The sequence below is a fragment of the Tenebrio molitor genome, chromosome 5, assembly GCF_963966145.1.
Source record: "Tenebrio molitor chromosome 5, icTenMoli1.1, whole genome shotgun sequence".
Taxonomy (NCBI): domain Eukaryota; kingdom Metazoa; phylum Arthropoda; class Insecta; order Coleoptera; family Tenebrionidae; genus Tenebrio; species Tenebrio molitor.
This window is the reverse complement of record NC_091050.1, coordinates 6,320,352-6,335,996: the sequence shown is the minus strand read 5'-3', so window position 1 is coordinate 6,335,996 and position 15,645 is coordinate 6,320,352. Positions and strand designations below refer to the sequence as shown.

General features: G+C 32.8%; 1 protein-coding gene across 1 annotated transcript; it reads right to left on the bottom strand.

The window, feature by feature from the left end:
* Window positions 1–1,527: 1,527 nt before the first annotated feature.
* LOC138130260 (uncharacterized) lies at window positions 1,528–7,590 on the bottom strand. The gene is made up of 10 exons (XM_069046690.1): window positions 7,184–7,590; window positions 6,726–6,966; window positions 6,542–6,675; window positions 6,338–6,487; window positions 6,003–6,158; window positions 3,386–3,490; window positions 2,910–3,150; window positions 2,722–2,855; window positions 2,516–2,665; window positions 1,528–2,459 (listed from the first exon to the last, which is right to left on the bottom strand). Exons 1-10 carry the CDS (start codon window positions 7,257–7,259, stop codon window positions 2,302–2,304), a joined length of 1,545 nt encoding a protein of 514 aa, XP_068902791.1. The 5' UTR covers window positions 7,260–7,590; the 3' UTR covers window positions 1,528–2,301.
* Between the last annotated feature and the right edge of the window lie 8,055 nt (window positions 7,591–15,645).

The following is a 15,645-nucleotide window of genomic DNA, read 5'->3' as shown; positions in this document are numbered from 1 at the left end:
GCAGCTACACCAGATGCCATGGAAAATGTTAACCAAAGTATTCAACAACATCGACACATTTCCGTGCGTTATGTATCCCAACAAATCTGAATTAAAAATTAACCCATTTCCTTTCCTTCTCAAATTTAATTTCCTTCATTTAAGAACTTTCCCATAAATCCCCAAAAAAAAATTTACATTTACATGTTTGCAAATGGTTCGAGAAATATTCCTTGTTTGCATAAGATGGACAACATTTCGAACATTTTCTCTAATGTACTCGTATGTGATGAAAAAAAAAAACAAATCAGAGCAGGTGTTGCAAATTAGCAGTCATGTCGTAGCGGAAGTCTATGCAAATAAGTGTTCAACGCATGGACGTAGGCAATTTGTGGTCTCAAACGCTACTTTATAATAAATCATACATCATGAATTTTAGACGTTGAAATTATAATTGTAAATTTTATTATTATTATCTGATAATGACGAAAATTCATAAAATAAACAAGAGCAACGTTTTACATTCGTACCAATAGGTAATTTACCTTTATTGCCAAATGCGAAACCACTAGTAAGCAGATTTTTCGCGGAAATGTCAAAGAAACGTCAACGATGTATTGTTGTTAACCTAGAAAACAACTTTTCGATTTCGGCAAAATTTACAGACGTACAGAATAATTGGTAAAATGGGCTTTACTATTGAGGATAAACCTTTAATTATTAATAATAGATTTTTCAAATCTACGACATTTGAGCGCGCGACAAATGAGCGCGCGACAAAAGAGAGCCGCAATATGAGCGCAGCGACAAAAGAGCGCAGCGACAAAAGAGCGCCACGACAAAAGAGCGCCGCGACAAAAGAGCGCCGCGACAAAATAGCGTGACACAAATAAACACTGTGACAAGACAGGATTTTGAAAAAGCAGCAGTCAATGTATTTACGGAGGAGGTTGCTTTTTCCATTTTTCGCAGGCAATTTATCGGCATGTCCAATCTCTAGGACTCCAAGCATCTTATGCTGCAAATCCTGAATTTGCACTCATGTTGCGCCACCTGCCAGCATTGGCATTTGTGCCAATACAAAATGTACAGGATTATTTGGTAATTGTTCACTTTAACTACTTCTGGAATTTTCGCGTTTTTTCTGGCTAGACAGCCTCAGGGCGTCCTCCTAGATCGTGTCCCACCATTCAAACCTTGTGCAAATGCCTTTTTTTCTCTCTAGTTGTGTTTCAAGGTCACGTCAAGGTCGCGCCAAGTCTTAGTATAACTAAAAGGTAAGGAAAATTTTCATTCAATATGGAAATTATTTATTGCCTTAAGAAAGGCAAAGGTAAAGGCAACCTGTATTTACCTTCTTTTGTGGTCACGCTCTTTTGTCGCCGCGCTCTTATGTCGTCGCGCTCTTATGTCGCCGCGCTTTTATGTCGCCGCGCTCTTATGTCGCCGCGCTCTTATGTCGCACGCTCTTTTGTCGCGCGCTATTTTTGCGGCGCGCTTTTGTCGCGATACCAGATTTTTCGAGAGGTAGGCAACCAATAAAACGACTGTGCATAGCAAGTATAATTCTGCATATAAACTAACTAAGACAAACATTTCAATAAAATATCATTCGGTATTGTTAAACACAGAATTGGTATTGAAATGACAACATTTACATTGTCAACGTAGGAAAAAATGTTATAACTTTTTATATGCACTTGGTGTAAATACGTAATCGGGCGTGATCCGCATGTCTTTTGATTGATATGATGTCGAGATCGGACCTGTGTTTCAAGCTGTATTTATTGGAGCGTGGAGTTCAAGTAACGACATACGATTTCGGATTCATGGATAACTCGATTACAAATGAATTTGATCGTTCTTTACCTTTCATTTAAATTTTAAACTTTATAAAAAAATATAGATTTTTTTTGATAAATAGTTTTTTTATGATAAAATAAGCAGAGTTCAATAGATCATTTTAAAAACATCATGATTCACAAGTTTACCAAATATCACTATAATCCAACATTTAATTTTTTTTAACTATCTCTCATTGTTCAGCACAAGAGAAGGCAACTAACAATTTTTCCACTGATTTTAGACACGTTTGATAACCCTGGTTGATTATATGACGTTTATAAAAACATTATCTTTTTAAGAGAAACACCTAAAACTTTGTATGAAGCAACTCCTGATGTTTCTATACCTACTAACATTTTATTTGTAATAATTTTATAATTATATCACAGCCTCTATAAAAATAAATTGTCAACCTAAATCCCTTTTTCTTATTTCATTAAGCGTTATGTCAGCAATGATAACTGAAAATGTGTTATTTTACTGGTGTAGGGGATACAGTTTGTCGTACGGTATTCTGAGAACACTTTTGAATAGTACGTCGTTTGCGATCCTGACGAAAACTTCTTCTAGAGCAGGTTTCACCTCGTCTATTATTTCTTTCAAATTCTCATTGATTACTTGTTTAGCAGCTTTTGCTGAAAACAAATTGTAAATTGAAAATTCAAACCACATTATTATTGGTCGTTTTTACCAAGCACTTCGTTCTGGTCAAATAATCCAGTATAATCAGTTTGAACATCCCCTACATACAGTTTAACCACGCTTCTCTCAACGTCCATGTAGGATATACCCTTTCTTGTTACCAATTTTGCTTGCGTTGTAAGAGTTCCATTAGAATTAGCTATAAAAATGTAATAAATGGGTATAATGGCAAAGCTCAAATCTACTTTGGCTTACTGATATTGGTGTTTAAGGTTCCTACGCCTTCAATGGGTACTGTCAACAGTTTGCCTTTTATAGAATAATTGCTTTTAATATTCAAGAAACCCATCTCAACAGAACTATTGAAGAATAATTTTTTTACGTCAAAGCTTAAATAAAAATTAAAACATTATCTTTGATAACTGATTATTAGATGTACTTACTCAAATTGTCTAAATTTGTAATTATCGAGTCCTGTAATAACCACGTTCGTTAAAGTATCTTTGTAACTGAGAACGTTGGTTCCTTGTTGGAGGTTTATTTCGGGAATGTGAAAAGGTGAAATTGGAGGTAGATTTAATTCAGGCACACCTTTCTGCAAAAAAGGTTTTACTTGTTCTGTGGCTTTTAGTAAACATTGATTTATATTAGGGTCATCTCTGTAACATCTAGGATAATAGGCGGCTAAAATAATACAGATAATAATAAATTAATCTTAAATACATATATAAATTTTCAAATATAATAAAGAATTGTACGGAGAAAGTTAACTTTATTGTGAATTAAACTAAAATCCTTGAACATGCAGTTAAATGCATCATTCAACCTTAAAAACAAGATCTTAGCACCTTGACTGATATTTGTTTACATTATAGTGGTTTATATATTTACCACAAATTTAAAAACAAAAATTACTTACGTAATTCTTTCTGCCCCTTTATGAAACAAAATTGCGAATAAAAAATTATAGAAATAAATAATACACTTTTCAGATACATGTTATCAATTTTAACAAGCCACCAGTACAGTTATCACTAAAGCAGTGTGCAAAGAAGTTATTATATTTATACCTACGTACGCATCTGGTATTGCCCTCCAAGTTTTATTTTAATCATGAGAATGTATTTCATTGGTTATAAAGAGGTAAACGGGTTTGTTCATGGAGTTTTAACGTATCGCTGTTAGCTAATTTAGAGAGTGGAAATAAAAATTAATAGAAACTACATTTTTTTTTTTGGTTATATAAATAAATAATTATTTTTTATTAATTTCTTTGTGTAGAATATGATTTTAAGCATTCAGAAGTTTGTTGATTCTTTCGTTTACATAAACAATATTTACACTGTTTTTCTTTTGGTTTTCCTCTTTTGTCAATCCTATTTCAATATTTCTCAAAACTGTTTCATATTTTCCCTTTGACATTTAATAGAGATAGGAAATAGTTTTGAGAAATAGTGAAAAACAATTGACAAAAGAGGAAAACCAAAAGGAAAACACTGTAATTGTTCTCGTTGTTATTGTTGTTAATTAATTCAAAATAAGAAATGTGTATAAATATTCGGTAATACTTATCTACCAGTAATTTTCAATTCTTAGTGTTTGAATATGAGCTACCACTAAGCATCGAAATTAACAAAAAATAATAATAATGCAGAGCATTGTATAAATTATATGATAAGTTGATAAGTGATATTTATTTATATTTCACTTATTGTGAGATAGAACAAAAGTGAGTTGTTACTTTTTTTAATATTAAGTATTGAATATCAGGTTAATATTCCTTGCTTTAACTATCGTCTACTTTTGTAATGATGTCAAAATAATTAACGTTGTAGTAGAAGAACATTAGAATATTCTGCGAAAAAAATGCGGTAGTGCTACAAGAAATTTTATATGATCATTATGTAAAGATACCTTTTGGTTATGGGTTATGGTTTATGTGACAACAAGATTAATAAATTGCTCATAGCGTGTAGAAATAGCAAACATTTTCCACTCGACGTATGCGCGTCTCGTATAGTTGTTGACAGAAAAAAGTAGGACAATGTGTTTTCGCTAATGTAGTCTGTTTGAAATTTTACTCTTTCTATGGTTGCTATTGACATATTTATAGTTTATTATGTATTTTGTGTTGCATATTTTGATCATATGAACTCCGTTTTTTATTAATATTATAGCGGTGGGCAATTTGTTGGCAATTTGTCTGATCGACATTCCTTCTTCCGCCCTATCAATTACCAAACACTTCACAATTTCATTAATTCGAGGCATTTTTTTAAATTCGATTCGACAATTCAGTTTTTGAAAAATTTGTGTGACAAATGTATTATAATAATAATTATAAAGCTAAAGTCAAGCAACTAAATTTTATAGAAGAAAACCTTACTTGCTTTTTTGACTTGTCTTATTTTTTCTGTTCGCGACTGTACATAGCAAGAGACAAGGTAACTTAAACTGTCATTCTTGTTAGTTATGTTATCCACACGTCCAAAAAATCCTATTTCTCACTAGTGTAATTGAGGCAGTCTACTTTGTTTCGTGCCATACTTGTGGAAAATTGTCACTTTTCGGCACTTATTATAAAATACACTTTTAAAAAACGGGGCTGTGAATTCGCTTCGCTCATGAGGACTTTGTCCGAATTTGTTTGGACGAAACCGTATTCATTTTTGTGCTGAAGTGGCCCAACAAAAAACAGGGTAGATTCCTTAAAATTTTAACTTTTAAAAAAGCTGCCTTAAAAAACAGGGCAGATTCTTAAAAATGTTTACTTTTTAAAAAGGGTGCCTTTGGAAAAACAGAGCAAAATTCTTAATGTTAATTGTTTTTCAAAGGTGAATTTGTTTGGTCGAAATGGTACTCATCTTGTAAAAAAACGGGTATATTCCTTAAAATTGTGACTTTTTATAAAGAGGTGCCTTTAAAAGAACAGAATAGATTCTTTAAAAATTTAAATTAAAAAAAGTACCTTGAAAAACGGGGTAGATTTGTTAAAAAAAATGATGTGTGCTGAAGGGGCCTTACTAGTAGTTTTATACGATTCCCACTTTGACGAATATTCCAGGAAAAATAACTAAAACACATTTTCAAGTATGTACTGTTTTTATAATTATAATTGACGTAAACTATGTACATACAATCTACATGTATATAATATGTATTTTTTTAAAGAAATTTAACAACAATATCTATTTTACAAATTGCGGAACTGAGGGATCGTGAACTAAGGAATGGTGTTACTACTAGTCTGTAATTACTACTAATTACACTCCAATGATAAACATTTTCTGCCATATAAATTCGAGCAAAACATTTTCGAGAAATTGCCGTTCGAGACACTTGTATTTCGAGAAAAGTTACAATCGAGCAATTTCATTTTCGACCAAGGAGGTTAAAACTATTTTAACCTCCTTGCCGGAGACGGTACAACAGGCACAAAATTGAAGTGACGAATTACAGAACACGACGAATTATCGAGTTAATATTGTAAACGTAATTTATTTACAAAAATATATTTTACATATATAAATTAAGTTAGTCAACAGGGTACAATTTATCAAACGGTACATTATCTTCAAGACCTTTGAAAAGCCACTGTTCTAAAATATTGGTTACTATTTCTTCTATGACAGGTTTCAAATCTTCAAATAATTCGTTGACATTATCGCTAATAACCCTATTAGTCACTCTATCTGTAAAGAATTATTATTAAAATGTGGTTATTGCAATCAACGCCTATTCTTAAGTGATATTTTTACCACTTAAATCAATTTCCACGTTTTCTTGTGATATGTTACAACAACCTCGTTGCCTTTGCATGCAACACTGTTTCATAATAAAACGACAGTATTATCTGTGTAAAAAAACTTACTTAGCTCTTCATTTCCATCAAATAATCCATCTAAATGAACTTTTGGGCCTCCAACTATCATGGTGGTATTGGTAGAAACTGGACGTACATAATCGACTCCCTTCTTTTTAATAAATTCTACTTGTTGATAGGCAGTGATGTTCGAATTTGCTGTAAAAATATTACATCAATTAGGTTTCACACAAAACTATTTAAACTAAATACCTATGCTAGCCACGAATCGCCCGTTCCCTCGGATAGGCGCCAAAAGTACCTTCCCGGTCACCGTGTAATCACCCTCTAGGTCCAAAGTATTAATCGTGGCTTCGCAAAACCACTGCAAATTTGGAACGTCGAAACTAGCAAAAGCAAAAATTAACTTGAATAATTTCACAAGCAATTCACATACTCAAATTTTGAAAATTTGTAACCTCCCAGTCCTTTTACCACAACATTTTTCAACTGAGCCTTGAAATTTAATGCTTGAGTACCTTGCTCTAAGGTTATCTCAGGTATGGTATATGGTTCTATGGCCGGTATTCCCAATTCAGGTACACCTTTTATTAAAAATGGTTTCACGATTTCTGTGGCTTTCAACAAACAATCATTTAATTTTGGGTCGTAGCGTTTACATCTCGGAAAATAGGAAGCTAGAAAATAAATACACAAAACAAGTTATGGTGAACTGAGGTCTTATGACCTGCATAACTATACTTTCAATTATTTCTTACTTTTACCAGTGACGAAATGTGTTCATGATTTGTTATTGTAATTAATTAAACTATTAAATTTTACGCCGATACAGTCAGTTTTTTTAGAATAATTGAAATTTTATAACTTTATAATAAAAGAAAAAAGTATACTTACGAAGATCGCGAGTTGCAGCTTGCACGAGAACCAGATATGCCAAAACTGCACAGATATTTTTAATTACCACCGACATATCGTCGTTTTACATGAACGTTCCTCCGTTCGTGTGCTGCGGCATATGTTGCACTCGTAAATGTCGCAAGACAAACTGCTTGCAATCAAAGTTGAGAAATTTATATGTTTCAACCAATGTTATTCGATACAATGAGGGAGTAGATACCTTGGAGTGGAATGAATATCTCTCAACGTCCAAATTAAAGCATTCTCGATTAGATGTTGCAGTTATTAATTATTTTTAGCAGGGGTAAATAAATGAGGTAAAAATATTTAGCAAGGTGAAAAAATTTCATAAAATCCATTTTACACGAAGTAAAATTTATTGGAATCGGTGCGCCCTACGTTCTGTTGTTCACATTAAAGCCCTATAAATTAATAAACATCACATTTAGTCCAGTCGGTGGGGGATAAACATGCTCGTTGCCTTGCAAAAGGTGGGGTTGTACTGATTTTGAAATATGTTGTTTGACTAGTGACCCTGATGAAAAATACAAGTTTTCGACCTTGGGGGGATGAGCGCGAGCCGCCATCTTGAATGAAAGGTACAAAAAACATGTTTTCACAGAATAACTCGATAACCGTTCATTATATGAGAAAAATATTCAAATAAAAGTTGTAAAGAATAAAATTTGGTAACTTTTTTGTACATATATGTACTTTTCTTGTAAGTTCAATAGGGACTAAGATACAATCGACGAAAAATGCTATTTAACGACATTTTTACTCCAAAAAACGTCAAATTATATTGTTAGTAAATTTTGCAAATGATCAAATCAAAGATTTTGTGGGGTCAGAGTCACTCAAACAACATAATATTTCAAAATCATTTCTACCCCACCAACAATCTATTCACATCAAGCGCTAGCTGTAAAATATAATACATATTACGATAAAAAACTGTTTAGTTAAAAATGGATTGTGTACTGTAATGAAGACTATTTTTGTAGATATTAATTATTGTTTGTCTTTAAATTCACAAATGTACGACTATTATTTCAATTTTGTACGTACTTAATGAATTTAATTTGCGGATTTCCGAAATTATAAGTTGACAATACTTCAATACTTGTGGTCATAAACATTTTTTTGGATACTTCTTTAATGAATGCACCAAAGGATACTAATCTTATTATTAAAATTGGGTCGTGTGATTGCACAAACGAGAAATAGGAAATTTGTTTAGGAATAAATAAACTGATCTACTTTTATATCACATGTAACCAGTTAGGAGTTATTATAGGTGTAGATTCGTTTTGTTTTATTATTGACCAAAAGAACAGTCCATAAGCTTATTCATTTTTGCAAATACATAATACATATGTAACCTTATATTGATGAAATTGCGCAGCGTTTAACTGTCCAGTTCTTCAATATGAGCAACCTTTTACTTTTTATTTTAACACTTCATGATGCGCACGTACGATGAGGCATATAAATTGTTATTAAGTAATTATGAATAATGTCATAAAAATTATTACTGCACGTTGCAATTAGGGTCTTATGTGGAACAAGCGCAACAAGGTAAATTGTATAAAATGAAAAATTTACTTCTTTACAATGAAATTTCAATTAACTATTGGGAAATTAGATATAATTTTTGTTTACTATCATTAATATATGATACTGCGTTAACTGAATAATCCACACAATGGAAGAGCGCTTTTAAAACTATGTATTTGAAAAAACGATTTAAAAACAATCAGCAAATTTAAATACATAATAATACCAGGATAACATGTTCTCCAAAACGTTGAACTGTTACAGATGCAACACATTGTGGAAATCCTTGAGAGACTTTTGAAATACAAAACGTTATACACTAAAAAATAGACAAGCCCGTAAACCATTATTTGATTTAATTAAAATTATACACATCAAGGTTATTTCAAGGTAAAACACATGCATTAGTAAGATTATTTTATCTACGAGTGCATTTAAGAACGCATAATGAAACACTGTTGTTATTTCTAAATAATAATTTAAACATGAAAACTTATTTAAAACTAAATTATTACTCAATTATTTGCAATTATCATCATTATAAACACTCTTATTAGTTATTAAATTATAACAATAAAACTTGCTTGTTAATTTTCATTTATATGGCAAACGTAGTTCACATTATAACTGCATAACTACCCTTACTTGTTTTTTTTTTAATTGATTAGAATATGATGAGAATAATAAACAAATGAAACTTATTTTAAGGCAATAAGAGCTGAAATACATACTTTTAGAGGAAATCTATTGCAAAATCTAGGAAACCCTGTAAAAGCAATCAGTTGTGACTTGAAAAATTGGATTCTGTGCGTAAGAAAAGGGTCAAGTATCATGTGCTTGATATAAATTTAAAATGAACGTTTTGCAAGTATTAATGTGCATTATAAAATTTAAAAAATGTGGAGATTAATTTGAAATAATTAAAATAATCAAAGAATGCTTTTTTTACATGAGTCTAATTTTGCCATTGCTGCAGCAATAATCTATTTCATGGTGACATGTAAACTGTACCTTTCTGGTTTCGTTAACTCTCAAATTTATAGAATTTGGTCAGCATATTATGTATATAACCCCCATAATGTTATTGAGGACCCATCTCGGGAGCCATCGCCTCCACTTACAATTAATATTTAGGTTGTCCAGAAGTTGAATTATTAGCCCAGTCTTTTAATGAAACTATTAACGCTCAAAGATATCAAAGACTCTCTCTTCTATAAATCACCTGACGTGCAACTAACCCACGACTATTTCCAACATTCAGCCACGAACAACAATTTGCGTGCAGCAAGGTGCAGCATTTCGAACATTTTCTCTAATCACTTAGCTTTATTTAATTTTTAAAATATGTAGTGTTTCTTTTAATTAAATCGATGAATTCACTTCTTTCTCGTCCTCCTTATATGCTATAAAAATGGCTATGTTTTGTTAAACACGGAATTATGGGCAGAATGACCAACGTTTGCATATAAAAAAAAACGTCACAACCTTGTATAGTCGCTGAGTATCTGTTCTAGTTAACTATTACATAACTAAATGAATCGATAATGTAGAAGTTATTTAGTAGTTACCAACTTTCTCATTTAAATAAAATCATAATTTGTTTATTTCGAAGTTTATGCTACACGTATTACCTACACCAACTGCGTAAAGACAGTAACACCAAAATGTTTAAGAATGAAATTGACATCCAAGGATAAAAAGTGAAATTTTTGGTTCTACTGAATTCAAACAGGAAAATACGAATTATTTACATCATATAGGTACATATGTTATGAAAAGCATCATGCTGAAGAATTTGGAGTTTGTTGTATTTTCCGTCTTTTTAAAATCACGTTAACTTTGTCATTTGTTTCAGTTTTTATACTCGTCATCTAATATTCGGTCATCCCGTTAATACTGCGGTATTTTCAGGTTGATCGGAGTTAACAACGCCTAATTGTGATCAATAGGTAAATAGGTAAATAGGTAGGAGGTAAATCATGCAACACTGGAATTTTTTCCTCTGTAGAGAGGAAAAACGAATTTTCCTCACTATTTTGCGAGAAGAAAGTTACGCTTTCTGGACATGGCAGTTTTTTGTAATTAAATGGCATCAACACTGAACGTAAAAATAAAATAATGTTAAAATTTTGTTGCCGGTTGTTGACACTAGACATAGTTTTCTGCGTCAACTCTTGCGACAAACGTAGTAAAGCACGGCGTTATGCTTTAATGATGATCTGAACGCATTGTCTCGAAATGTCTACTAGGTATGTATACCGGGTATTATGGAAGTCCACGTAATAAATTTAACCACAAATAGAACATTATTTACATATTGATGTTTTTTTAATGGAATATTTTGTTACATTGTTCTAACCCCTAATTTGGCACTTATGCCCATGGGATAATCTCATCAATTGAAACGAAAGAGTAAGTGAAAATGTTTTTGTGCGGCAGTTTTTCGAAGAAAGAACGACCGCTGTTCTAATACTAACAGTTTTTACTGTTTTTCATTCGAGCATTTTGATCTAGTAATTTTTTTTCGTGCTTCGTTGTCAATGGATGTGTAAGCACATGAACGGGTATGAATTTGATTGATAGTTTGCGGAAAAAATGATAACAGTCCTGTCGGTGGTTAAATTTATTACGTGGACATAGTTATGGAAATAACACCCGGTGTTATACCGATTTCAGTGTCAAGCGTAATAATTACAATAATTTTGATATCAATTCATAATATTTTCAAGACAACATAATCAGTATTTTTCAAATTATGGTATAACCTTGGAAAAATCAGTTAATCTGAAAAAACCAGAATAACCTTGGTTGTAAATAGTCCCTCCCTCCTCTTAACTTTTGTACTTTTGAACCAGGCAAGAGACATTGGCCAGAAACAGAATTAAATGGTATGGCGTTTACAGAATTTTATAGCGCGCCACTTTACATTCGGGAGGTCCCGGGTTCTAACCCCGGTGCCGCCTGACCAGGTGTGGGTTTTTTTCAGAGGTTTCCCCACACCATCACATCGTGGTATGTCTCATATCACAGATAAGGCGAATGCTGGGTCAGTATCAACCTCTCAGTACCTACCACCTTCCTTCCGCACCCATCCTCACCGTACCCATCCCGAATCTTCCCGTCAGTGTGGCTGAAAAGGCTGAAAGCCTCAGCAGCCCGCCCCCCTTCGGGGGGGAATGAAAGATGTACCGTTTCCTTTTTCCAGAATTTTAACGTATAACTGGCGCTGGGAGTGCTGACAATTTTGAAATTTCGAATAGCAAAGAGGTCATGTGATACGTCACTTGAAATATTCTCTAGCCAACAGTGCCTTGACTTTTCAACTCCGTATTAGTTCTGGATTTGTGACGTTTGAATGTGGTTTCATAGATACGCTGCATTAATTAATTGTTTCACTAACGTAGTTATAGTAATTTTCGAAAAAAAAAATGCCATTCAGCAACATATTTGAGATGAACATCAATATGCAGGATGGAACTACCTCACATTATGTTAGACATAAGATAACCTGGACCAAACATATCTGAATAGGTGGATTGGTTCATATGATCCAATTGAATAACTTTTTTTGAAAAGTACCTTAAACAGGTGACTACAACAATTTTTTCAGCACGTCTGTTGAATTGAAAATTAAAACGGGCACCTTTTACCTTTGACTATTATTGTTGCTAAACTACCAAGATAATCAGGTAATCACCTTTAATTCAGCAGCGTACTAGCAATTTTGACCAAATTTTCAATCATTTGTATCTCGAAAACGAAAAAAATTTTATAAGAAAATTTTTTTGTCTATGACTTCTTCTTATCGTCACCAATTACCGGGGTATTTTTCCAAACTTATTTCAGAATCACCCTGTATGTTTTTTTTAAACACTTTGCTCGTAAACTTCGGTTTTGATAATAATAAGTAATAAGCAATAACTTATGGCTTAGGCTCTTCATGTGTCCATAATTTAAGATTCCATGTCTCAAGGTCTTCTTTCATTTCAGTGTTAAATCTTGTTTAGTAGTTTCGGCAATTTCTTCAAGCGGCATTGCTTTAGGAGTTGATATCCGTATGAAAGAATGTACTATCGGTGGACATTAAAAGCTGGGACATCCAAAATTTGTTCATTGTATATCAGACTTTTAAATTGCCAGTCAAAATAAAAATTGTTAGTTTACTTTTTGAACCAAAGAGGAGCCAGATCAATTGTGTTATACAGGGTTAGTCAAAATTATGGAATGGGCGGTTTATTTCCGTAAATATGATCGTTATGACAAAATCTCTTTCACATTTATTAGATTTTTATATATATTACTAGCTGACCCGGCGAACTTCGTACCGCCTCAGAATAAGTAAATGTTGTGTTAACTTATTAGCTGAATTGAATTACGTTTTTTTATTAAGATAAAATGAATAATCAATTGAAATTTAATGATTTACACAAATTTAATGCTAAGCACTACGCCCTCTGACGGAGATAGTTGGTATTCACGTCACGTGATGTGCAAATGTGATTAACTCCGATGAATTTACGACAATTCATTGATAGAGTACTGAAAAATTAAGTTTTTTCGGTGAATTCATTTGCAAGTGAGAGTATAATGAGTAGTAGAGCAAATTGCTGTGTCCCGAGTTGTAACTAACTATACAGTGAATTTTTTATCAATGAACCATAGGGATTACCATGGTGTAAACTTTATTTCATGTCCGAAAAATAATTTGGAAATTAGCAATAGAAACACTATTGACGCGAAATAAAGTTTATACTTTATACCATGTAAATCTCTATGGTTCATTCATAAAAAAATTCACTGGTTGAGATACAGTCAACTTAGCCATGACATAGCAGCGGGTATGTTCGCAATTTCTGCACGGATGTTGGCCTTCAGGTCTTGTAGGGTCCTTTGATGGTTGATATAAACGCGAGATTTAAAAAAAAAAACACAAACAAAATTGCAAGGGGACAAACCGGGCGAGCGGGCTCTCTATTACAAATTGCCCCTTATTGAGGTGAGACTCCAATTCTTCGTCTTATTGCATTCCCGGTTTGTCTGAAATCATGGTCTGAACGTAGTGATCCATGTAACAATTGATTTTTGGTTCAGGACACGACCCAACATTGAAGCGATTTCGGAAGGGTTGCAATCACAGAATATCAGTTTGAAAAGTAGACCTCGACGGCAAACGCAGGCTTTCCGCTCTTCCAACGCATGATGGCAGCTGACAGGGATAGGGAACAAATCTTTAAAACCACGGCTTCCGAATCAGACCACTCCCGTCCCATTACGACCCCTACAGTCTGAATAGCGCGCATTTCAAAAAGGAAGTTATGTTGTCGCACCCTGTACAATGAAAAAATAGGTGTTGGTGTTGTTGATCACAATTGATCACACTTGGTGTTAAAACTCAGCTGACGTTAAATCTCAATTAAGTTCAAATTGTCGATGCGCGCACAATGACAGATTGTGACAGATGACATAATCTTTCAAAATGAATTTTCTTCATAATTTTTTTTTTCGTTAGTTATTCGATGTTTTAATAGTTATTCTGCTAATCGGGGCGGAGTCAAATCCAACAATATAAAGATCATAAAAATCTGTCCAGCGTGTAACACAATAAAAATCATTGGTGTGAGCTCGTGACACATGTCGAGTACCTACTTTTGAGGTTATATGAAATCACTGAATTAACTGAACGATCAAGTTATCGACCGGGGTTGAACATTATTGAATTACTAATATCGCTATTAAACAATAGGGGTTGATGGTAGAAGGGTGTAAATTTAGGGTTGTATGTATTTTTTAATGCCACATCATAAAAAAATAAAAATAAACAATTTTGTCCAAAAAATAAAAAATAAAAATTTGGGGTGGACCACCCTTATCACTTAGGGATATAAAAAATAGATAGCAACCTATTCTCAGACCTACTGAATATACGTATAAAGTTTCATCAAAATCGGTTAAGCCGTTTCGGAGGAGTATGATAACTAAAACTGTGACACGAGAATTTTATATATTAGATATTATACAGGGTATTTTACGAGTGATAATGAGCCCGATAGAATTGAAAATACAACCCACAATACATTTGCAACGCTAACGCGGATATTTTAAATATCCTATTGTTTTAAAATAAAATTATGAATTCTTGATAGCTTTGCTTCCAATAATAATTTTATTTGTCACAACTGACACGAAAAATACGACGATTAAAATGTATTCGAACGAAGAGAAAACAGACAAAATAACTAGTTACATTGATTTTTATCTACAACAAATTCAAGCAGTTTCCGATTTAAGTCTAGACATTTTGGGTTCTGATTCGATTTTGTTGTGTTGTGTCAACAGATTCAGAGTCATTGGAATAGTTTTCACGGGTATCGTGGTATCGTGTTGAACAGTCCAAGTACTAATGTTTATTTTCTTGACGCTTTTGTGGCTTGGTATTCTTCGATCTTTTTTTTAGACATACTTACTGATTTTGCAAAAACTAGGTTTCTTTCTGTAATTGCTGCCAACTACATCAAGTTATCAAGAACAACAAACATTGTTTTGTTAAGAAGCTTCACAATTTCTGCTTAATTTTCCTTGTTGTGGTTATCGAAAGCGTTCTATCTACAATTATTATTGTTCCTTCAGATATTTTGATAACTATGACAATTTTGTCTGCTGCATCCGTCCGAAATAACTGTTAGTTGCTGCTTTCAATCGTCTTCACTTGATTACTTGTCGATTCAATCATCCTATTTTGTGCTGATAAGAGATCATCTAATTTGGATTGTTTTGTTAAACATATATGTATTTGAATCGGAGTATTTAAGTACTTGCATGTCTTTGTTTACTTTATAATTCTGACATACTAGGTATGTACTAATCAACTAATCAACAATCTTGAGCTGAACGAAACAATAGTA